Source organism: Enoplosus armatus, chromosome 4, assembly GCF_043641665.1.
Source record: "Enoplosus armatus isolate fEnoArm2 chromosome 4, fEnoArm2.hap1, whole genome shotgun sequence".
Lineage (NCBI taxonomy): Eukaryota > Metazoa > Chordata > Actinopteri > Centrarchiformes > Enoplosidae > Enoplosus > Enoplosus armatus.
The window spans coordinates 13,216,745-13,240,432 of record NC_092183.1 but is presented as its reverse complement, the minus strand read 5'-3'; the positions used below and the strand labels follow the sequence as shown (position 1 = coordinate 13,240,432).

General features: G+C 40.5%; 2 protein-coding genes across 2 annotated transcripts in view; both read left to right on the top strand.

Moving 5' to 3' along the window:
* Window positions 1-2,193: 2,193 nt before the first annotated feature.
* On the top strand, window positions 2,194-3,450 carry LOC139284785 (C2 calcium-dependent domain-containing protein 4C). Its single transcript, XM_070905174.1, has one exon. It carries the CDS (start codon window positions 2,194-2,196, stop codon window positions 3,448-3,450), a length of 1,257 nt encoding a protein of 418 aa, XP_070761275.1.
* A 1,434-nt stretch (window positions 3,451-4,884) lies between these two features.
* The window catches only part of vps13a (vacuolar protein sorting 13 homolog A), a 36,320-nt gene continuing 17,516 nt past the window's right edge, over window positions 4,885-23,688 (top strand). Inside the window, exons 1-46 of the mRNA XM_070904794.1 lie at window positions 4,885-4,984; window positions 5,650-5,693; window positions 5,778-5,820; window positions 5,901-5,996; window positions 6,462-6,563; window positions 7,872-7,981; window positions 8,097-8,156; window positions 8,329-8,388; window positions 8,714-8,794; window positions 9,294-9,351; window positions 9,812-9,939; window positions 10,144-10,250; window positions 10,394-10,565; window positions 11,394-11,456; window positions 12,201-12,333; window positions 12,533-12,627; window positions 12,763-12,905; window positions 13,166-13,367; window positions 13,460-13,574; window positions 14,124-14,260; window positions 14,389-14,521; window positions 14,882-14,999; window positions 15,145-15,289; window positions 15,616-15,724; window positions 15,861-16,036; window positions 16,169-16,325; window positions 16,471-16,550; window positions 16,694-16,753; window positions 16,925-17,123; window positions 17,223-17,339; window positions 17,650-17,753; window positions 18,035-18,202; window positions 18,323-18,630; window positions 18,748-18,895; window positions 19,230-19,401; window positions 19,631-19,755; window positions 19,894-20,063; window positions 20,145-20,401; window positions 20,618-20,800; window positions 20,897-21,036; window positions 21,623-21,832; window positions 22,060-22,203; window positions 22,472-22,573; window positions 22,665-22,817; window positions 22,902-23,160; window positions 23,267-23,427. Coding sequence (XP_070760895.1) covers window positions 4,885-4,984; window positions 5,650-5,693; window positions 5,778-5,820; window positions 5,901-5,996; window positions 6,462-6,563; window positions 7,872-7,981; window positions 8,097-8,156; window positions 8,329-8,388; window positions 8,714-8,794; window positions 9,294-9,351; window positions 9,812-9,939; window positions 10,144-10,250; window positions 10,394-10,565; window positions 11,394-11,456; window positions 12,201-12,333; window positions 12,533-12,627; window positions 12,763-12,905; window positions 13,166-13,367; window positions 13,460-13,574; window positions 14,124-14,260; window positions 14,389-14,521; window positions 14,882-14,999; window positions 15,145-15,289; window positions 15,616-15,724; window positions 15,861-16,036; window positions 16,169-16,325; window positions 16,471-16,550; window positions 16,694-16,753; window positions 16,925-17,123; window positions 17,223-17,339; window positions 17,650-17,753; window positions 18,035-18,202; window positions 18,323-18,630; window positions 18,748-18,895; window positions 19,230-19,401; window positions 19,631-19,755; window positions 19,894-20,063; window positions 20,145-20,401; window positions 20,618-20,800; window positions 20,897-21,036; window positions 21,623-21,832; window positions 22,060-22,203; window positions 22,472-22,573; window positions 22,665-22,817; window positions 22,902-23,160; window positions 23,267-23,427 — 6,147 coding nt within the window. The remainder of the gene's footprint in view (window positions 4,985-5,649; window positions 5,694-5,777; window positions 5,821-5,900; window positions 5,997-6,461; window positions 6,564-7,871; window positions 7,982-8,096; window positions 8,157-8,328; window positions 8,389-8,713; window positions 8,795-9,293; window positions 9,352-9,811; window positions 9,940-10,143; window positions 10,251-10,393; window positions 10,566-11,393; window positions 11,457-12,200; window positions 12,334-12,532; window positions 12,628-12,762; window positions 12,906-13,165; window positions 13,368-13,459; window positions 13,575-14,123; window positions 14,261-14,388; window positions 14,522-14,881; window positions 15,000-15,144; window positions 15,290-15,615; window positions 15,725-15,860; window positions 16,037-16,168; window positions 16,326-16,470; window positions 16,551-16,693; window positions 16,754-16,924; window positions 17,124-17,222; window positions 17,340-17,649; window positions 17,754-18,034; window positions 18,203-18,322; window positions 18,631-18,747; window positions 18,896-19,229; window positions 19,402-19,630; window positions 19,756-19,893; window positions 20,064-20,144; window positions 20,402-20,617; window positions 20,801-20,896; window positions 21,037-21,622; window positions 21,833-22,059; window positions 22,204-22,471; window positions 22,574-22,664; window positions 22,818-22,901; window positions 23,161-23,266; window positions 23,428-23,688) is intronic.

The following is a 23,688-nucleotide window of genomic DNA, read 5'->3' as shown; positions in this document are numbered from 1 at the left end:
CCTGACCCCAGGGTGCTCCGGAGGCCCCTGACCCCTCCTGAATGTATTCATCATCTTCATATTCATTCTCTGTCACACACACACACACACACACACACACAGCCATGCATGTCGTTTCTCACTTACTTACTGTTTAATTAGAGCAATAAGAGAGGATCATTTTAATGAAGCAAGGGACAGGTGTCCTGAGTGTGAATGTGTTTTTGAGTGTGTGCTTGTCTGTGAGGACTTTAAACAAATGTGGCTAACCCTTGGATTTCTATTTTTTTTGTAATTTTTATAGAAGTTATAATGCTAATAATGCTATCCAAAAATATTAACTACCCCACTGATGTTTTAACCAAGACAAACAGAGGTTTGAGGCTGCCTACAGTAAATCTGATCAATGTACGCCCTCTTGTGGTTGAACTCACATTTTTAAAGGCTCTTCCAGTCCAGGACTTGTCCTCATCTGTATAACGAGCACAAGATGCCAGTGTTTGATAACATGAAAAATCATACCAACAACTTTGGATGACAGGCATCCGTAGATAGAAATGACACTGCCTTATGGAATAGCTGATGTATGTCCAGAGGGGCATGAAGAGTCCAAAAAGTGAAAATGATCTAGACAAAAGCTTGGACAGAATGGAAACCACAGAATGAATGTGCAACTTATTATTAGAACATTCAACATAATTCAATTCCATTCAAACTTTGGCCATTGACCAAGGAGAGGAAAGTTATATCACAGCAGAGAGGCTGAGGAAACAAGATAAATGTGCGTTGTTCAATGTAAAAATCTTTGATTTTAATATGTGGGATTCTATGATCCATCAGTACCAATAAAAAGGCAGAAACTGGATCATTTGCACCCTGGAAATGTCTGAGATTGAATAACTGAGCAGGATGAATTAGTTATAGTAACTTCTACTATCTAACACCATCTATTAGTCAAACTAATGGCAGAAAGTACAGTGACCACAACATCTGTCATATCTGAAATTATAAAAAAAAAGTTGTGATGTGAAGTTATCTTTCCCAAAATCACAAAATGTTCGGTTAATTATTTGAAAATAAGTGTAAAATTGTTATCAGCATCCATTAACATTTTGACTATTATTACCATTATTTCACTGCTTTAAAACAGCTGTTAATAGAGTTCAAGAGTACATAGTGACTCGGAGCTGCCTAGTACACATCAGGTCAGTTGTGTGTCTGGACTGCCAGCTGTTTAAAGGTTAGTGGGTCTTTGAGGTGGTGGGTGCTCTCTGTAGGCCTGGGGTGCTCCTGTCTTTGAATCGCCTTTGAACGAGAGGTCAGCTCTCTCAAAAGCAGGTTATACTTATGTCATCATGACCACAACAACACGCACGTCAATGTTTTCTTTTGTGTTTTAATCTGAATTTCAGTCTATTGAACACTTTACTATTGTTCAGTTCAGTTTTAGCCTTAGAAATAAAGTTGTCCTTACTTGGGTTGAGTATAGTGCAGGGAGTGCAGGGTCATACATCATCTAATAGTGGTCTATTATGAATATCAAAACTCAAGATATCTCATCTATCTATCTTTAATTTACCTAAGACATCAAAATGCAATTATTAATCCAAGTTATCATTCATATATATTGAAATTGTATTTTAAATTTGTATGCAGTATGTTAAAGCGGAATTTAGAGCATTACATTTAATACTTTGTGACTATGGCTTCCATTATTTACAGTACAATAGACTGAAAAGCTAACGTCACACCCTCGTAGCATAACTAAATGCACACCAATGCACTTGATTCTGATTGCCACCCACCCACCCAGTCTCCAACACTGAGTGACTCGATACACTGAGCCTGCCATGTGTGTCCTTGTTGTGTGTATGTACGTGTACAGCCGGTTTTCTGACGCAGGTGGGGGTGGCAGACCAGTGACGCAGAGCCTCGCACTCACCTTTAAAATCATTGGCACATCCGTCGCACTCATACAGATCTTTCTTCAGAGGGGGATACATCAAGACCTCAGCAGGTGAGAAGAAAATATTTGTCATTTCATCTTTTGAAATAAACTCTTTCCTCTTTTTCTAATTCTGAAAAATGTTTTCTGTTTCATGCCTTGTTTGTTTGATCCACCTAAATTATATTTTTTTCCTTGCTGCAGGGGGAAAAAAGTTTTGTGTGCAAAGACTTTACACTCACACCGTGTTAAATCATCAGAAAATAACTATGTGGGTCCTCGGGAAGATCAGGGAGAGCATGGAGAGCATTCCTCTGGAGCTGAGCCGCTACATAGGGAAGAGTGAGGAGGATATATTTCTCTCTTCTAAGGCCAGTCTCTCTAAAAACCTGCACAACAACATTCTCACCCCAGACAAGATCCCAGAGTTTTGCCTGCCCCCGCGGCTTTGCAAGACAAGCCTGCTGCTGGAATCTGAGAAAACGGCATCTTACATGCACCGTCAAAACCAGATACCCAAGAGCAGCACTACTTCAAACACTACACATGTAAAGGCGAAGGATGTGAAGACGAAGAATGGTGATGCATCAGTAGCTTGTAAGGCTACAAAGAAACCATTGCCATTCTCTGCAGAGGGGTATGGCCTGGCTGGGATATATGAGAGCCCCAACACTCGAAGGAAAGAGTCTTTGTTCCACTCGAAGCGCCCTACTTACATGTTTGATAGAAGCATTCCTACTGCAGCACCCAGGCTGGCAAAGGCGACAAAAGTGCCCAAGAAAACTGTATCTGGGTTTCTCCCTCTGCTTTTATGCAAGACCCTGTCAGAGACAGGAAGCACAGAATCTGAAACACCTTCTTCCAGTGACTCCTCTCCCCTCAGTTCCCCTTATAGTGCTAAATCCTCCCTGTACATGTCATCAGGCAGTGGTTGTCTTAAAGGAGCAACATCTTGTCCTTCGTTAATTGACAACAGGGAGGACAGAGGGAGGTGGAAGAAGGGTTTAAGTTTAACATCCTCTCCCAGTAGTCCTCCAAGTTTAGGGGGAAGCTCACTCACCTTAGCTCCACCTGTCCTCTTCCCACTGGATCTTCTGCAGCACCAGGAGAGACATCAGCGTGAGCATGTCCTCCCTTTGCAGGGCCGTGGTAAAGTGCGGCTCTTCGCTGAGCACACCACATTCTCCACCAACACGTTCTCACCCCTTTCCACTGTGAGAGTCCGTGTGGTGTCTGTGGAAGGCCTATTGGATGATACTGACCGACGAACCCCGAACAGTGCAGTGAGCCTGTGTCTGACCCCTGGGAAGCTGCAGCAACAGGAGAGCGCCACCATCAGGAACTGCAGCAGCCCTGTGTTTAATGAAGATTTCTTCTTTACAGAACTCAGTAGAGAGGATCTGCTGGAGCTGCAGCTCAGGTTAAAAGTGGTGGGTAAACCTGCAGCTGGAACACTGAGGAGAGGGACAGTGATTGGAGCCATCAGCAAACCACTGTCTCAGTTACTCCTTCTTAAAAACGGGTAGAAGAATGACTCAGTAAAAGTAAAATGATAAAATGGCATTACATTAACTTATTTCACAGGGCATAATTCAGATTAATTGTGTATAACATTTACAGAATTTACAGTCACCCGCTAAGTTAAAATTATAATTATCTTTCCTACTGGTTGCACTCAATTTTTACAATCTATTTTCATTTTGACTACTAATATCTCATGAACAACAATTTTTGAACATAAAGAATCTAAATCAAGACCAGATTTTATGTATATGTGTGTATATACTGTATATATATATAAAATTATTGGTGTACAACCTGCTAGTACTTAAAGCTGATTAGTATTCTTATATTAATAATGAACCGCTTCACCATAACAACTCTACAATATCAGCCTCTTCTGCTTCAATGATGCAGGTTTACAATGATGAAAGATGGATTTTCATTAGTGTAATTCTGTTTATCATGAAGTCATGCTTTCTTCAGTACCTTGTAACCATTTGTAATAATTGTTTTAATTGTCAAACTTAATTGGCTTGCTTGCTAGAAATGTTAAATCCAATGCAAACAATTGTAAAGATCTCAATCTTAATTTTGAGCTTGGATGTATGTGAAATTATTGGTTCTGTCCTGCTTAGGCGCATTGCAAAATTCAGATCCTTCTTTCACAGTTAGTTATCTGTGCTTTTACAATGTCATGTCCCGACTTCTATAACGGCAGCTGTGCTCTTGCCTTAACTGGCCCTGAACTCTGCTGTTATTGGGCCCTGCCTCCTGCAATGCATCAGAGAACACAGAGAAACAGAGAAAAACATTGTAAAACTTGTTTGTTTGGCTTTTTTCTTGATAAAGTGATCTCATAATTTTCTAATTTGTGCTTTGTACACTTTGTGCCCCTGTTTAATACACTATAAGCCTTTTTTTATTTCCTGTATTTCTTTTCTCCCTTCTGTAAAGCATGTTTAACAGTAAGTAGGCCTACTGATTTGAAAAGTGTTTTACAAATAGGCTACAGTTTACTTACATGACTTACTTGAAACTTAAGAAGAAGAATGTCGTCACATAGAAAGATGAAAAAAGAGAACATTTCATTGAATTTAACAGCTTTCATAGTGTTTGTAAATTGTGTCAATGCTCTGTTTGATTTTATCATTGAGTCATAAAAATAAAGGTTTTGAATTTGAGGACATCTATGTTGCCAATTTAATTATTAAAGAGAGCAACTATGTTATCAGTTAAAAGCCCGCATAAGGGCTTGAGGGTCTTAATATTTACTTACCTTCAGTACCCATTTTTCACAGCGTTGCATCAGTGGGTGCCTGAAGAAACCAATCATGTTACAGGTACGGCATGACGTCAAAGCACCGCCCAACGCAGGACGTCCTAATCTGACGTTGAGGCAAGAGAGTCCTCAGAATGTAAACATGGTGACAGATAGATGAAAGAAACGCTAACTTAAAATGGTCTTCGAAAGCTTGGTGGTAGATGTCCTCAACCGATTTTTAGGGGACTACGTTGTCAACCTTGACAGCTCACAGCTAAAGCTTGGCATATGGGGAGGTAACTGAACTTGTGTTTGTCATTTTAGTGGACTAGCTCGCTCGCCAAGCTAGCTAGCTCATGCTAACAGACGTTAGCCTCCAGTCGTGTGTGAGAGGCTCCCTCAGCGTCAGTGTCAGTTTATCTGTCTCCGAATCTAGTGTAAATGTCTAGTGTGAGCAAGATAGTGCAGCCAAATGCTAGTTTATGGATAGAGCAGTCAGCATTGTTTCTGACTGCTAGAATTACGTTGTGTTAACAAACCTCATTTGCTAACGTTACTGCAAGGCTGTTTGCTCAGTGCATTTATGGGAGTTTCAGAGAAGCGAGCAGTTCGGGGTCACACCCTTTCATACAACCAGGTTATGACTCGCAACTGTGTTTATACTGGGTCCTTTTTACTAGTTCTACCAGAAAGTCTGAACCTCACTGCTCTGTACACTTTCCGGGCAAATGAGAAGATTAGAAGAGATGTTTCAGAGCCACTGCTAAACAAGTACCAACGTGTAACAACTAACTGAATCACAGTGTGAATAACTTCGTTCCCTCGGTTTCAATAGCCAAAGGCCAAAGACCTCTTTACTTTGGACTGTGTTTTTATGAGCCTCGTAACACAACACTAATCTATTTGGCTTATCAGAAGGTACATAGTGACAATCCATAAACAAATATTCCTGTCATCACAGGGGATGCTGTTCTTACAAATCTTGAAATAAAGGAAAATGCCTTGGTAAGTTGTAAGCAAAAGTAGCCATTACATTCTGGCCTTCATGATGGATGTGTGTTACAATGATTTACTGTTCTTTTGTTGCAGAGTCAACTTGACATTCCTTTTAAAGTGAGAGCCGGTCATATAGGTGAGATATTAGTTACTGTCCCCATCTGCCACCTTTCCTTTGGTACAGAATATTTTCTCACTTTGTGTTTCTGTTAATAGGACGGCTGGAGCTGAAGATTCCATGGAAGAACCTCTATACCCAATCAGTAGAGGCGACACTGGAGGGTGTCTATCTGCTCATAGTCCCCACAGCAAGTAAGATCACCATCTATGTCCAGCTAAACACATAAATATTTATGAGACTTAAGTACTCATCATAGACAATATAGTTTACACCCACCGTTTCAGTAGCCACATACAATTCTTGAAGGATATTAATCGGCTGCATATCAATGTTAAGATGTTTAGGCTGCTTATTTTACACGTTAAATGTTTTGAAAATACAAAACCACATCAAAACATCTTTGCATTTTAATTACATGTATTGTAGTCGGGGAAAAAATCCAAAAGAATTTGAAATATCAGTAATATCAAGTTCTGTCTAATGAATAACCAACAAATGAATAGCAGACACAACACAGTGTAGCACAGTACTCAGACAAAGGATGTCTCTTACTTATTCATGAAAGTAGGAAACTCAAGCTTACCTTCTGTATATTTAATTGTTTATAATGACAATGTGCAGACAAATAATCATTTTATTGACCCCATTCTTTCCAGGTATAAAGTATGATGCAGAAAAGGAGGAGAAGCAGCTACAGGAGGCTCGTCAGAGGGAGCTACAGCGGATAGAGGAGACAAAGTTGAAAGCTGCTGAGCAAGGTCAGGGTTCAGCTTTGATTTTGAGGGGACTGTGTGTGTGTGTTTGTGTGTAAAAATGTGTGAGTCTAGCAAATATTCTGTGTAACTGCATAAAGTCAGGTGTTTTTGCTTTTCAGTAAGTTTTGAACAGGTCAGAGACATTCTTAGCCAAGCTGTAAGAGAAAGTGGGCAGTAGCAAGAGGTGTCACTGTTGGGTTGGGTAGCCAGAAGAGTCGTAGCAGAGACTAAAAAGCAGAAAAAAACATGGTGGTGTGAAGTAGATACTGCAAAGCAGCAGGAGCAGAGATTTGAAGCCATGTGCTTGTGGTTTGTCTGGTTGTAAGTTCCTGTGTTTTTGGAGTAGCCACCAGTTTTTACACGTTTCTGTGGTTTAGCACTGCTGAGCTGTGTTGTGTGAGCCTGTTGCACTGAATACTAAGAGAACTATGAATACACCACCAGCTAACAGTCTTTAGGTCCGCTAGTGCTGTGTCTTTATTTTATCAGAACAGCTAATTTCACTAGAACTATAGATATTTGCAATAAGTATACAAGTATAAAGACTATATCTTCCGTCAAAGCATTCAAATTTGGAGAGAAGAAATTCAAATTAGTCTGTCCGGTAGGACTGAATGATATTTCAGCATCAGCATTGCAGTAGCCTGTAGGTGCAGTGCTCACGCTGCATTGTAAGACTATTGAAGTCCAATAGTCCTTTTAGGCTAAACTGTATGCACTGATTAATAACATCTTAAAATAAGCAAGGTTTGAATGTTACATGACAAATCTTGATTAAGAATGGTGTCGTTAATCAAAAACAAATATGTAATTGAGTCTAATTATTACTCTTACTCTTATTCATTGTCACTTAATGACCATTTACAATTATTATCAGCTATGAGCTTTTGTTGGAATGAAAAACCAAGTGTTGCATATGTTCTGTGGTAACCTTAAAATAAGTGAGGAAGAGTGATAAACAGTCAAAATTAAAAGATGATGCCAACTTATGGTGAGATGGTTGTTTTTAAAAGCAATGATGGAAAGATTTATAATAAGATTATATTTCAACAGCAGTAATGAGAGCTAAGGCCAACCATTATAATCAAATGTTGTATATATTACTTACATATTTGTAAGTAATATTATAATTAATATAATTTAATATAAATAATCTGTAAGGAAATTATAGTAGGGGTATGTGGAATGTCCTTTGTTATCAGGGAGCCAGTGGTTAAATCCTTGTTCCTAAAACAAAGCTTCAGGAAAGCTGCAAGGCCAGATGAGGTTTCATATTCATCATATTTGTTTGTGTGTGTTTGTGTTTGACAGAGAACCCTAATCTGGAAAAGCAAGACACCTTTGTGGAGAAGCTTGTCACTCAGGTCATCAAAAACCTGCAGGTTAAGATCTCTAACATCCACGTACGCTATGAAGATGATGTGAGTATTCAAGCTGATTTACCTATGTAGTAATAGCACAACTCAAATTCAAATTAACTCAAAGTTGTGCTTATAAACAGGCTTAGCTCTTATTCCTCTCATGTGTTTTCCACAGGTCACTAATCCAAACTGTCCTTTGTCATTTGGAGTGTCACTTAAAAACCTCAGCCTTCAGGTAATGTGTTGCAATGTCCTTCCAGTCAGATTATATCCTATATTACATTCAGCAGTTAAGGTGTTTTTAATCATTAATGAATACATCAAACTTTAACATGATTACATATATGTAAAAATGTAAAGTAATCTCACCAAGGCCCCCTTACCTCACTGCTTATTTGACCATATAGACAGCTGATGAGAACTGGAATCCCAGTCTTTTGGATGAGAATTCCAGGCTTTTCTTCAAGGTAAGAAATTCAACCACTTAATCCGTCAACTACGCCTGCGCTTTATATCCTATACATTTATATTTTATCAGAAATATCAAATGGTGTCCCGTGTGTTTTTTGACATTGCATGTGATTACTTTGTCCCGTTCAAGTAAACTGAAACTAACTTTTTGAAAACTTTTTTGCCAATTTGAATCAGTTGCTTTGGTTCTAGGACATGGGTCAGCAGTTGTAACGAATTTTAATCCAAACTTTAGAAATCACTGTACACTGTCAGCTCTGTTTCATCTTCATGGTAAACATCTGCAGTACCCTAATTTCTATGTGTTTTCCTTCTTCCCAGTTGGTTCAACTCGACAACTTGTTTGCATACTGGAATGTCAACTCAGTACTCTTCTCCAATCACAACGCAGATGAGGCGTTGGTAAGTCACCCTGTGTTGCATTTTGTCTCCACCAGCCTGGGTTTAGCCATGCCGTTGTCTGTCTTATTTGCTTTATTGAGGCTGAAGACACAACCTCATTAGTGTGGGCACACAGAACAATCTTCTCTCCTTTTTTTTCTTTCGGACAGCAGAACAGTTTTAAAGTTACAGAGTCACAATATGAAAGGCCTTTTTCTCAAATGCTTTTAAAGCCTTTGCAATAATTCTCTTAGTGAATGTTGGAAAAAGGCTTCTGCAAATGCTTCTGAGATCAATGCAGATTTTGTTAACCATTCATTTCATCCACAAAGGCTCTTTCTAGAATAGGCCCAATGCGTAGAATGTTTATAAATGTGGCATTATGATGGTTTACTTCCGCATGTTGTTAAAGCCGTAACAAAAAGAGATGAAATATGTGAAGAGGTTAAGAAAATATTGAGTAAAGAAAACAGGTAAAATGTTAATGAAACTCCTCTCCTTGTCTCCTCTGTTTTTATAGCAATGTCTGCAGAACAGCATGGAAGTCCACACCGCTCTTATTTTCAGCCATGACTTCAGTGAGTGTCTCACTGTCATCCACCATTCATATTTTTGTTATGTAATATGCTCACTTTTGTTCTAGAACACCAAATGAAACCCACTTAAAGCCATATGTTCCTTGACATGCATGAGTCAGTATTTTGCATAGAAAAACGACGTGAATTGGCACTTGGTATGTGATGTTTTGCACTGACAATGCAGTGCCTGAAAATATGTGTGAATCACACAGCTTGAATCACTACCATCGACACATTTCAACAGATTTTGTTTTGAGTTTCAATTGTAGGCACAAGCTCACAGATTTTCAAAGAGCTAACCGTGCTAAAGAAAAACATATTCACAATTTTCATATCCCACAAAAATACAGTTTTTTGCCCATACAAATGTAAAGCCATGTACAGCTTCAAAGTTTATAAAAACATCATTATGCCAAGGTTGACAATTCTAAATAATCTATTCTTTGTTGCTGGTCCACAGTTTTTCGTCCTATCTCAGCGGATGCTAAACTGCGGATGAATCCCAGGTCGGATGTGGACTTCTCCTCTCCCAAAGTGGACCTAATGGTCAATCTCAGTGAGGTGGCCATTGAACTCAACAGACCCCAGGTAGGTGTGTGTGTTGTGTATACACCTGTCTATGTAAAAGCCTGGTTAAAACTGAGAGAGAGAGAAGGAGAGAAACAGAGATAAGTTGAAGACAAACAAGAAAATGAATTCAAAATTTAAAAGGGAAAACAGTTCAGTGATGATAAATGCACTTCTGTCAGTACTCTGTGCCAATGAGTAATTGCTGACTTCCTCTCTTTCCAGTACATTAGCATCTTGGAGCTGCTGGGCTCAGTGGATATGATGTCACGAAACCTGCCGTACAGGAAGTACAGACCCGTGGTCCATGTTCACAAGAATGCCTGCATATGGTCAGAAAACACAATACAGTTTGACGTAGATTTTTGAATGCCAGATGATGCTGTGTGACATTTTACCACCCTTGCATGTGTTGATACTCAATATTGCAGATTTTGAAGTTGACTGTATACTTACGTATGTTCCCACTTTGCAGGTGGAAGTATGTGATCACAGGCATCCTGGAGGTGGATGTGAAGCCTCGTCTCCACATGTGGTCATGGCAGCACATTCGGTGTCACCGGCAGACGGTAAAACGCTACAGAGAGCTCTACAAGGCCAAAATCACCAGCAAGAAACCCAGCGAGGAGCTGCTCAAGGCACTAGAGGTGGGACAGGGCTGAATTTAACAGGGAGATGTCTAGTTTCCCTCTTTTATCTGTCAAGATCCTTAAGATCTGTCTTTCAATGTCGCCAAGTTTTGGAGAGATTTAATGGGAAATTCCAGTATTTTTACACATACAACCTATTTTTTTCACAAATATTGGTGTCTAAATGAGTAATAGTTACCAAAGGTTTTGGTATTGGTCCAGTAGATCACCTTAAACCTAATTCTCATGGGCAATTGCACCCGTGAAAAGTATGTCCACTAAAAGTGCTTGTTTTTGCCACCGACAGGCTCAGATTGTTATTCTAAGTGTCTGACAACATTATGGAAAGGACCCCACAGAGATAGACCTTTTTGTTAAAGAATAAGAACCTTTTTGTTTAACCAGAAACAGAAGTCTCTCTCAGGGAGAAGTCTCGCTCTGAAGTCTCACAAGAGGTTTGAGTTGTTGCAGGAAGACAACAGTGTTTCTGGTTAAATAATTCATTGCCTATATGAAATATAAACATAATATAATATGCAAGTAGTTAATTACAGAGACATTACCTTCTCCATATCCTTTTCAGTGATGCATTTACTCTTTGCTCTAGCCATAATTACATAGCCACTTATCCAGTGTTCAAACCTATGAAAGGGTTGATTGAAGTGCATTTGAGATTGATGATATATTTCCGAGAAATACAACATTAGATCTAAAGGTCTTTTCCTCTGTCTCTCCTCTGCTCTGTAAGCATCATCTTTTCCTGATGTGATTAATAATGTACATTTAGTAATTGATGCATTGCTGCATGGAAAAGCTCTAATCAGTTTGTCTTGTATCTATTCTCAGGAGCCTGAGAAGATCTTGGATATTTTTAACATCACGTTGGCCAGACAACAGGCTGAGGTGGAGGTATGCACCAACTACTACTTACTCTGTACTGTATCTGCAGCATGTAGTGTAATGACTGTAGTATTGTATCTAACAAATGATATGCTCAACTGTTTCCTGTCCTTTCAATCCTTAAATCTCCAGAATTCTACTTTCCATAGATTTAGAAATAAACAAGCTAACACCATTCATGCCAATGGATTTATGAAACCATACACACAGAAATTATACATGGTTTTCCTTTAAAGGAATGTACTGTGTGTCTCCACCAACATACCCCACATGACCAAAGTGATACAAGACTCACACAAAACAGACAGCGGTTGCAACAGTTATCAGTAGCTGCATCTAGTGGTTGAGGTGTTGGCTGAAGTGTCATACAGTATGCGCTGTGTCTCACTTTACTAAAGTCCTTTTATTCACAGCAGTTTAGAAATTCTTACATAATCTTGGCTTTCCAAGGCAGCACTTTGCCATAAACCTAAATTTTACACAGAATTTCTCATACAATATATTGCTAATAAATACTGGTGGCCAGCAAAGTAATATGTTGTTTTGGATTAATTTCAGGTGTCACATAATGAGAATGTGTTTCTTTGACAAACCGAGCAGAGAAAACAGTTTAATTAAAATGCCTTTAAGTAGACTGCCAACATATAGGAAACATTTTATATAATTTATATACAATTAGTTTACATGTTTGAATCCGTCTAAAATTGTAAAAAAGTTAGGGTTAAGCTTTTAACGTTTTTTTTACTTCCCCAGGCGAGCAAGGCAGGCGTGTGTATTTACCGTCCCGGGGTGAAGATGGAGGAAGAGGAGTCTCAGGGTTGGCTCAGCTGGATGTGGAATTGGGGAGGAGAACCTGATGCACAAATAAAAGAGGTCAAGTCTGGAGGTAAGATGTAGAAAATAGACACAATGATATAGAATAACAGCAAGACATGTAAACAAAAGATAATATGCACATGTGACAAACAGGACCAAAGCAAAGTGTGTTTTTGTAGTAACAGTTTGTGGTGTTAGTTCATGCTTTTCTTACTCCTCATATTCTTTGTATTCCATTTATTCCCTCTTGCCCTGTCTCTCTGTCTCAGGTTTTGATGAGCTGTTAACCCCTGCTGAGAAAGCCAAACTCTACACTGCCATTGGATACAGTGACACCGCTGCTAATCCCAACCTGCCAAAGAACGTGAGTCACTTCCCTCCCCGAAATCCACCCGTCAACCAATAGTATACTCTCCACCCCACTATATATTGCCAACATGAAAATCCAAATACTGTGTCAGATACTTTGATTTTGTACTCCGTTGTCATTTCTTTATAGTTTGAGGACATGAAGGTCAATTTCCACATGGAGAGGCTTTCTGTGTCCATCAAAGACAACAAGGACAAAAATGAGATCATCAGGCTGACTGTGGGAGAGCTGCAGTCCACACTCACACAGAGACCTGGAGCACAAGCCATCAAGTTTGTCCTAACTTTTTGTTTTTTGGGGGGTCCTCCATGGCTTAATGATATTAGTCCTGTATGTTTTAAAGAGTTTCATGTCAGACTGCAAAGTCTATTATGACTTAGAAACCTTGTAGCTGGTCTTTTATTTATTCAGCAGGGTGGATACTGGACAACATAGAATCATCCCTTTCGCTCCCAATACTTGACAGTATATCTCCTCCTCAGGATCCCAGCATGGGTGGCGCTGACATTTACTTTATTCCTCTTTTTCTCAGACTCACAGCGCAGCTCAGTTTGTTCGAAGTCACAGGCTTGGCCAGTAACCGGCCTGCGCCAACCCTGCTGTCATCAAGGAAGGCAGCCACAGGAGCAGGAACCCCGCTGCTTTGCATCCTGTTTGAGACCAACCCACTGGATGAGAGTGCTAACCAGCGTCTTCATGTGGAATCACAACCCTTAGAAATCATCTATGATGCTGTGAGTGGTGTCTGTGAGTGTGTATGTATGAACATGAAAAAACATGTAAGGTGTACATATTAAGTGCATTCTTTGTTTGTGTGTCCTTGTAGATAACAGTGAACAGAATGTCAGTGTTCTTCATGCCTCCTGACGACCTACAGCTAGATGAACTCACCAACGTGACCCTCATGAAACTGGAGCAGTTTAGAGACCGCACAGCCACTGGTCAGTCACATGTACCAGCAGCTGCTGTATGTCAGGGGTTGACTTCAAGCCTGGTCTCAACTCTTTGTTGTTGTAGTTGTTGTTTACATTCCTCAGTCCTTGTTTTTACTGGGTCATTTTCCTTTTTCCATGTGCTTACACACAGCCTGCATGTCTCAGCCACTGAGTCAGTTGGATTTTGGTGTTCCTGTTTATTTTCATGAGACTGTTGACAATGGCATGATTCACTGTAGCTCGTTTGGGCACATTTGAGTAGATTCAACAAGGCTCTATGATATTGATAATATACCATAATGCAATTTAGGGATGAACATTTTAAAGACTTTTCATCACTGGTTAACAATGTCAGTGTGCACTGGACCCTCATCGAAAATGTTATATTTTGTATTTTGCTGATAATATTTTCTTGCATATTACAAACATGATGGTGACCGTAGTGTTTGATGTTGAACTTTGATTTATAAATAAGAATTGAAAGTCTACTGTATTTAAGCACAAAGCTTATTTACAGTTCTGCGATTGATAAGTGAATGACATTTTGTTTTTCAGGTCTAATGTATGTGATCGAAACACAGAAAGTTCTCGACCTGAAGGTGAACCTGATGGCCTCCTACGTCATCATCCCACAGACTGGCTTTTACAATGGCACTCAGAACATCCTACTGTTGGATCTTGGGCATTTCAAGGTCAGACAGTGCAAAACAAGAGAATGAGGCTTTTGAGTTGTTTTCTGAAGGCTTAATTTGCAGGCCTTAGAGTTACAACGTTTAACATTTTTTATTTGTAAAGACACATTATTTTGTTGTCTTTGCAGATGTCTAGTCAAAGCAAGAAGCATCTGCCTCAGCTGTCAGCGTACTCCAGCAACATTGAAGACATCATGTCCAGAGCATACGACAGCTTTGACGTACAGCTTAGCAACCTGCAGTTTCTTTATAGCAAACCAGGTACATACACGAGAGCGTGCACCTGTTACATGTTCAAGATTACTTACTTTACTGGGACTCATTAGAAACTGAGAGGGCACATATGAGTTTAAGGTTTATCCAAGCTACTGTTTGAAAGTCAGGAAGCTCAAACTTTATATTATATCTTTATATTGTTGATCAGTTTTACAGTATAACACAATTTATACAGAGAAAATCCCTTTAAGGCAAGAGTTAACTTTTGCATCCCTGTTGGCTGTACTTTGTCTTAGCCAAGAAAATAATACAGTCATCAGAAGATAGAGCTTTGTGTCTTTATGTGCTTGTGTGTGTGTGTGTGTGGAATAAAAAGAAACATAAAAAATGTTCTGTGTGTGATAGATGGCGACTGGAAAAAGGCCCGTCAGCAGAAACAGTCACCGCTCCACATCCTAGAGCCAGTGGATCTGAAAGTTGTTTTCAGCAGGGCGATGGTCGTCAAAGATTCCCGCATGGCAAAGTAAGTTTGTAGTTTTTTCCCACACATCCAGTTATTTTGTTTCTGATATCGTAAGGATTAAAGATGCTGGGCAGACTTAAATTAAAGGTCATATGTTTGTGTGTGTGTGCGTCTTTGTGTTTCCATGTTTGCATATGTGTTCCAGGTATAAGATGTTTGGAGAGCTTCCTCTGTTGTCTCTTCGTATTTCTGATGATAAATTTCGAAGTGTCCTGGAGCTAGTAGAAAGCATCCCATTGCCTGAGAGCAGACCTGCTGCACAAGGCACTGCTCCATCCTCCACTTCAAAGGTAAGAACAGCAGGATGGTCCAAAATGTGGTCCCTGTCCACCGTTTGTGTGGATGAGATCAATTACCTAGAGGGAATAACAGTCAGTTTTGGGCAAAATCCAGGAAGAGAAGTAAATTGTTTCTGCGGTTTCTTCTATAGTTTCCTGCAGTCCTCATACCTGTAAATAAATAAATTGTTGTTGCTGTTCTTAGAGAATGGAGAAATAAAATGAGATTAGTCAATTGATGAATACAGTGTACTTTCATAGTAACACTGTCATATTTTAATAAATTCAGTGAGTTTTTTACTGGTGTGGCTTATGTTTTGGTGTTCTTTCCTCCTCAGCCAAAGTCGTTCACCCCACAGCTCACTCCCAGAAGACCATTGAACTTAGCTGACCAGCGCTCCTCTCTCATGTTCGAGTCATGTGAGACCATCAGCATCACCTCATTGGGTAAGACACGCTGCACATTCTACAGCCATGTCCTCCTCGCTCTGCACCCCTCATGCTAAATACCTTGTAACACTTCCTGTGTGTGTACCTACAGTAAAACAGATGGGTCATTGTGTGTGTTTTTGTCACCCCTCAGGGTCAGAGGAAGATTTGTTCTACGATGCTCCCAGCTCTCCCATCAGTGATCGAGCCTTCTTCTCAGATAACCCCATGCCGCTGCGCTATGCAGACTTAAACAAAAGAAAAAGTCTGATCAAGGAGGACACTCAGAAGAACATGACTGACTTTATCATGACATTTGAAATCAGTGAGGTACAGTGAAGTCTTGTTGAACTAGGTGACACACAGTCTTTTTAATTCTCTCATTGTCTTTCCCATTATTCTAATCTATTTTTCCTGTGTCCCTCTACATTCTCTTCCTCTATGTCCTCTTGGTTCATCTAGTTTTCTGTTCAGTTGTGTCGTCTGTCTGGGGGTCAGGAGATCACAGTGCTCCACTTGGACATAGAGGGTCTGGGCACTGAACTGAAACTACGCACCTTTGACATGACATCTAACACCTACCTACGAGAGATCTGCCTCAAGTGCCCTGAATACATGGGTCAGTAGATGCTTGCAGAACTGTGTGTCTCCTCACTTTTACTTAAGCCTGTTCAGGAGACATAATTCATAACTGAAATGTTGGCTAACATGGTCTTGGCTGTAGTTTTTATCTGTCATGTTTTCTTTGTTTCCTGCTTGTATAGATTCTGAAGAGATGCAGGTTCAGCTGATCACCACTCTAGACAACACAGAGGTTGACCTGCTCACCCTTGAGTACATTAAAGTACGTATGATACTATACATTAAAACAGACCTCTTTCAGATCCATTAGTTTACTGTAGTTCCACATGTTGTCAGTATCCTCAATGATTATTTTCTAAATGGTGGTAAATGGCTTTGTCATTGAGGATTTTATGTCTTTTCTAGGCTGATAAGACTGGCCCTGAGTTCAAGTCTCAACACAACAATACAGAGCAGCTCATCAAGGTGAGGGAAATGTTAATCAACTAGTAATTAAAATGTAGATGCTCCTATGTTGTTCTATCCCTGCTGTGTTGAAATTACATACTTAAAACCAAACTTATCTTTATGTTCTTGACAGTATAATAACAAGTAAGTATAAGAACAAAAACATTTTAACATTGCATTCCCCATCAGGTGACCTTCTCATCCCTGGATGTCCACCTCCATACAGAGGCTCTACTCAACGCCATGAACTTCCTCAACAACCTCCTTCCTCCATCCACTAAGAAGGAGGGAGGGCAGGAGGAGCTCCCCACCATCCCTGAGGAGGAAGAGGCAGAGGTAGAGAAGGAGGGAGAGAAGAAGGAGGAAACTACTATAACCAAGAAAAAAAGTAACTGCTGCTAATAAACTCTTTAATTCTTCTTCTGGTTGTCTTCTCTGTATGTCTTTAATTATTCATCTTTTCTTTATCGTCACTTTTTTCCCTCAGGCTCAAAGAGTTCAAAGTTTGCAGATGTGGTGAATCTGCATATCAGAGCTGATCTCCGCTGTCTGAAGGTTTTCATTCGAGGACAGAAAGCCAGGATCTCTGAGATTAGTATTGAAGGTATGGGAGTGTTGTGACATCTCCTGCTCCATGTCCCAGAGGATATTAAATTCAGTCCCTCTTCATTGCATCTTTTTGGATATTGCTTCTGTTGTCACTGTTTCATCAATCATAATTGTGTTACGTATCCACTGTGTCCTACCGGTGCCCCCCACAACAAGTTGTTGCCACCTAAAGTTCTTTATTTACAGTGGTCTTATGACGCAATCTTTCTGATTTGTTCCTCCATACATTGCACTTGGCAAGTACGTCATTAAGTGGGAAATGCAAAGAAATGCTTTCTCACTGTCTCACTTTCTCAACCATCCAGGTCTGGTTTCTGAAGTTCTGATGAGGAAGAAGGAGATGGAGATTCTGGCCAACCTGAAGAGCATTGTGATCCTAGACTGCGACAAAGATGCGTTTTACAAGAAGGTACAATCAGCAAATGGCCTTCTTCAAAAATGTGAAGACTCTATGCTAATCTAGCTCGTAGCAATGCACTTAATGTCCTCTTAACTTGTCTCTTTTATCTTTATCTATATCTATTTCAGTCTATATTTATATTTTGTCTCTTCTTGTGTTCCTGGCATCCATAAATGTTGACCACTAAGCCTAAGTTGCTCTGGATAAGAATAGTAGCTGACTGATGATTCTGATATCTGTTTACCGTATTACTCTGTTCATTTTAATTCTGTCTGTCATTGATTTCTTAGGCTGTGTCTATAGCAGATAAGGAAGTGTTTGCCTTCCACATGGTAAACTATACAGATGCAACAGAAGGAGACGCCTATCTGGACATGTCTAAAGTTGACACCTCTGTCACACTGACTGTGGGATGCATCCAGGTCATCTTCCTCAACAAGTTTGTCTCCTCCATACTGGTACGAGTCACATATCATGTTATAATCATATTTAACAGTTGGTCTTGTCCCATCCATCCAACCCCACCTCCTATTAATTTCTCTCCTACTCTGTTGTTTTCCATTCTTTCTTCCTCCCAGGCATTCATCAATAACTTCCAGGAGGCCAAAGAGGCCCTGGCTGAGGTGACAGTCCAGGCTGCAGAAAAGGCAGCGTCGGGTGTGAAGGAGCTGGCAGAGCGCAGCACTCGGATCGCTCTGAACGTCCACTTCAATGCACCCGTCATCTTCCTGCCCCAGTCCTCCTCTTCCTCCAATGTCATTGTAGCTGACCTTGGTCTGCTGTCTGTCAAGAACCGTTTTGCCAAGCAGCCCTTTAAAAGTGATGCTAAGATCCCGCCTGTTGTGGATATAATGACTGTGAGACTGACTGACCTCAAGATGTACAGGTCAGAGACCAGCCATTGCAAAGCAATAAAAATGTGATTGATTTAGAATTACAATAATCGCATACGGTATTCTCTAGATAACTTCTCTCATTACTTGTGTGTTGTTGCTATTTCTAGAACCACATACATAAATGAAGGTTTTCAGGGAGAGACCCAGCTGTTAAAGCCGGTCAGCCTAGACTTGGAAATCCAGAGAAATCTTTCATCCAACTGGTACCACAGCATACCTGACATAGAGATCACTGCTCATCTTAAGCCCATGAATGTAAGTAGTGCTGTATAATGGTATAAGAAAGAATGAAGAGGTTTTTATAAACTACGTATTTTTATTTGCATATTTTATGTAATTCCATGTCTTCATTTGAAGTTTGTTAAATTACTCCTATTGGATTCCTAATTAACAGGCCTACAGATTAGGCTATATTATGATTTTTATTAGTGATAGACTACTTTTTGTGCTTCCATTTGTCTCTCTGTGTGCCTTTGTGTCTGTTCTGATATTTGATCCCAAGATTAGGTAAAGGCTTATGGTGAATATCTGAAACTAAAACTGTTTTCCCATGTGTAGTATTGTCAAATCCTGTGTCCCTTCCCAACAGCTGATCCTCAGCCAGGATGACATGACAGTGGTCCTGAGGACTCTGAGTGAAAACCTGTCAGAGAAGTCTGATGCCGTTCCACCTCCAGCTCGTCCGCCCACCACGGACCCCTCCTCTGACTCTGTATCTAACAAAGAGTCCCAGGGCTCTGGAACCACTGGACCAGCCAGCAGTAAGGAGTTTTGGTCTGCTTGTTTGGATTCATGTGTGCATACTGGTTCTAATTAAGACATAAAAACATAATGGGCAGATGAGTATGTTTTTGTCTGCATCTACATGGTTCCTAGAAAGCATGTGCAATCTGAAAACGTGTTTTCTTTAAACGAAGATATTCTAAACCATTGTAACCAAAAACTAATAAATGTTTTTAACCTGTGGTTTATGCTGTGATAACTCTGTAGGTAACACAGTAGTGACGGCTGCTGTTGTGGAGACCCAGAAAAACAGCAAGCTGAAGAGCACACTCAAACTAGACTTCAAGTTTGACTCAATGACGCTGATCTTATATAGCCCTAATGGGAATGAGGTAATGCGCGCACACACACACACACGCACACACACACACACACACACACACATACACACAGTAAGCCAGGCACAGGTGATGTGTGAACATGTGAAATGAGGCTTGTGTAGCTAACACAGTGTATATGTCACTATCTAGATACAGCTGTTGGATTCACATGATGAGCAGCTGAAGCTGGCAGAGTTTACTCTGGGAACCATCTCCACCTCCGTCCATATGTTCTCAGACAGCTCCATGAAGGCCTCAGTCCGACTGGCTGCCTGCCTTCTAGATGACAAGAGACCAAGAATCAAGATGGTTACTCCGAGGTACCAGGGACACACACAGACACATGCACATTTTTATTGCACATTTATATAGATGCACACTTTAACCTACGTCTTCTCCAGGATGATGGCAATGCGTCCTGGTGCAGAACAGAACATGATGGTGGAGGTGAACTACCGTCAGGGCCGCGAGGGCACCACTTTGGACACAGTGGTGCAGGATGTGTACCTGTGTGCCAGCATGGAGTTCCTGCTCACTGTGGCAGATATCTTTCTCAAGGCCACCCAGCAGGGCTTTGCTCAGGTGCCACAACCCAAGAGCAGTACTGGAGCGGGAGATAAAAAGAACATTAACTCCTCTGTCACATCTAAAGAGTCCAGTGAGTTCATGTCTTTGTTTGTTATGTCTTTGTTTTTCCTGTGGATCTTTTTTTGTGTCTATTGTAACATAATGGATCATGTACTGTGCGTTATAACTGTTATAAATGTGAATAAAGTTAAAGAAGAATTTAGTTCATCTTCATCATTTGTACCTTGTTGTCTTACGGCCTGAACTGATATTTTCCTCTGATACTCTCTGCCACTTTCAGCTGCAGCTACAGCCGTGGTGTCAAAGACGGAGATTAACGTTCTGGTGCGTAACCCGGAGATTGTGTTTGTGGCTGATCTGACGCGTGCTGACGCCCCGGCCCTGGTGATGACGACGCAGTGTGAGCTAGCGATGAAAAGTGGTGCAGAGGGATCACAGATGACTGCAGTTATCAAAGACCTCAAGGTTTGTATTGTAGGAAAGTGACCCTGAAGAAGCAGATCTTGTATGCAACAATAACCAATATAAAAAAGTTTGTTTTGATTACGGTTGTTATTGTAGGTAGTGGCGTGTCCCTTCTTGACAGAGAAGAGGAGAAACAATGTGACCACAGTGCTGCAGCCGTGTCAGGTGTTCTTCCAGAGTACTCAGTCCCCAACCTCTCCTCAGGCTATGGAGGTCTCCATCAATGCTCTCACACTGAAGGTAGTTGTTGTATTAATATTATTACACATTCCAGCAATGAAATCAATGAAAGGCATTTCTTTACATTATTATACAAATATTAAAAGGTTGTTTTGCAAGGATTAAGTTGTTTCGTCCAGAAGTGGACGATAATAAATACATAGTTGTTAGCAAATGTTAGCTTCTTTTACATTTTGAACTGACTGTAGTTTAAGTAATTCCATCCTTAATGTGACAACTGTATGCATCCATTTAATTAAGAGACAGAAAGTCAGTCAGTATGTCTGGTTACACCATCTTACATATACAAGAAATGATGATCAGGATTCCCCTCAAGTGTCATGCAGTAGTTTTCTCACTGGTCAGTATTGTTTTATGAGAAGCATAGAGCTGTTCAGAGTGGCATATTTTCTAATGATTAATACGGCTTGGCAACTCATATCATCTTACCTCATATAGGTTTGTGTCAGCTACCGTTGATGGAAATTGTGGCATCAAGTGAAAGCAAATGTTGAGGCAAAGAAAGTTCACTATTTGTATGATTAGATGAAATGTATCTTTTGAACTATGAAATTGGTATAAAACAGTTGCATGTCTCTCTGCCCAGGTATCTCCAATCATCATCAACACAGTGATCACCATCCAGTCGGCACTGACTCCCACAGCGGAGACCCCCGAGCAGCTGGATAGTCCTGTTCCTGTGGACTTGTGGGAGAAACGAGGCTGGAAGGAGCTCAAACTTTGGTTCCTAGAAGAGGACGGGGATGAAGACACAGCGTCACTGGCCCCATTGATACCACAGGGAGAGTCATTACAGGTATTTAGCTACGTTGTGGCTCAACTGATAATATTCTATGGCTGATTGTATGCAGTAGTCAGTTATGATTTTTTGGCAGGTTTTATTTACTAACTCTGGTCACTTTTATATCACAAACCCTTGATTTCTTTTGCAGTGGTATTTTATTCTATACACAGAATAGAAGGTATTCCAGTTTGATGCAAAAGAACAGGTGGTGTCATTTCATTGCCTATCCATCCCTGCAGGTGACCATCAAATCGATCTGTCTGACTCTGGAGGCTGGAGTAGGACACCGCACCATGCCCATGCTTCTGGCCAAGTCCTCCTTCCATGGAGATGTCACAAACTGGGCTACACTCATTAACTTGCACAGCGAGCTCAACCTGGAGGTAACACAAGCACTACATTTATTTCGTAACCTTGATCCTAGAAGCTTATCCTAATTCCAAAATTAAACTTTCACTGTATTGCCCTAGAACAAAGTTTGACTTTTGCAGTTGTTTTTTGTGAGGAATGCACATATACTTTAAGATATGTTTATATATGTTTTTATACTTTACATAGACCTACCACAATATTTCAAACATATTCCAGCTTGTTATGACCAGAACTCGTGTGTTTGTGAAGGTTATTGGTTATCTTGTGTTTTAACTTTAGGTTCACTATTACAATGAGATGATGGGAGTGTGGGAGCCGCTGCTGGAGCCCTTAGAAGATGAGACAAGAGACGGTTTCAGACCATGGAGACTGGACCTGAAGGCACTGATATACATAAACACACACACACATAAACTTACACATGCACACACACAAACACAGTGTTTCTAACTTTTTACTATCCTATAACCAGATGAAGAAGAAGCCAGTGAAGTACACAGGTTTGTCAGATGAAGTGGATTACAATGTCCCAGACTATAAGACGGTCATCGTCATCAGCAGTAAAGACCAGCTCAACATCACCCTCTCCAAATGTGGACTGGCCATGCTGAGTAACCTGGGCACGGTAAGAGTAGGGCTGTAATCATTTTAACAGGAAGTCTAAGGATGGGTGGTCATCTATAATGTTCATGTTCTTGCCTTTCCCCAGGCATTTGCAGAGGCTACCAAACAGACAGCTGACAGCTTCCAGAAGGATGAAGCTCCGTTTGTAGTGAAAAACCGCCTGGGTCTGCCAGTGTCCGTCCACCACAGTGAGATGTTTAGCCCCATCGGCCAGCAGAGCACCAACAACACTGTGAAGCTACAGGATGGGGAAACCCTCGGGATGGACTATTCAACCACAACAGACTCCGACCAGTTCTCAGCCATGATCTCCTTGAGTGGAAAGGACTACTACATACAGCCTAGTAAGTTAACCTGTATACACATTTATACTGTATCTGCACATGCAAGTCAATCATAGGTCAAAAAATATTACTTTCAAATTGCTCTCGTTTCCTCTGCCCTCTCCAGCTCCGATGGGCCACACCTCAGCCAGTGTGATCCCCCTGATCAAGGTCGGCAGGGGAATGTACAGTGTAATGCACAAAGACTCAGGAGTCACTCGTTTCCTGGTCTGTCAGATTTACTCTGTGGAGGGCAGCAAGTACATCAAGATCCGGTCTCCTTTCCAGGTACTTCACTGATTATCTTATACATGTTTACTAATTTTTACACATATGTATATCTGATCTGTAAAAATATTTTATGGTTATGGCTCTCCCTTCAAGATATATAAATCCCCTACTGGATCTCTTGCTAACTTCATCCTTTAAGCAAATTAAATATATATTAATGTCAGTTAGCCAGGCAGTTCTGATAAAAGGCTGCTATTACTTTATATCAAGACATGCGGTTCCTTCCAGATTACAACAATCAGTCATTACAGATCAAAT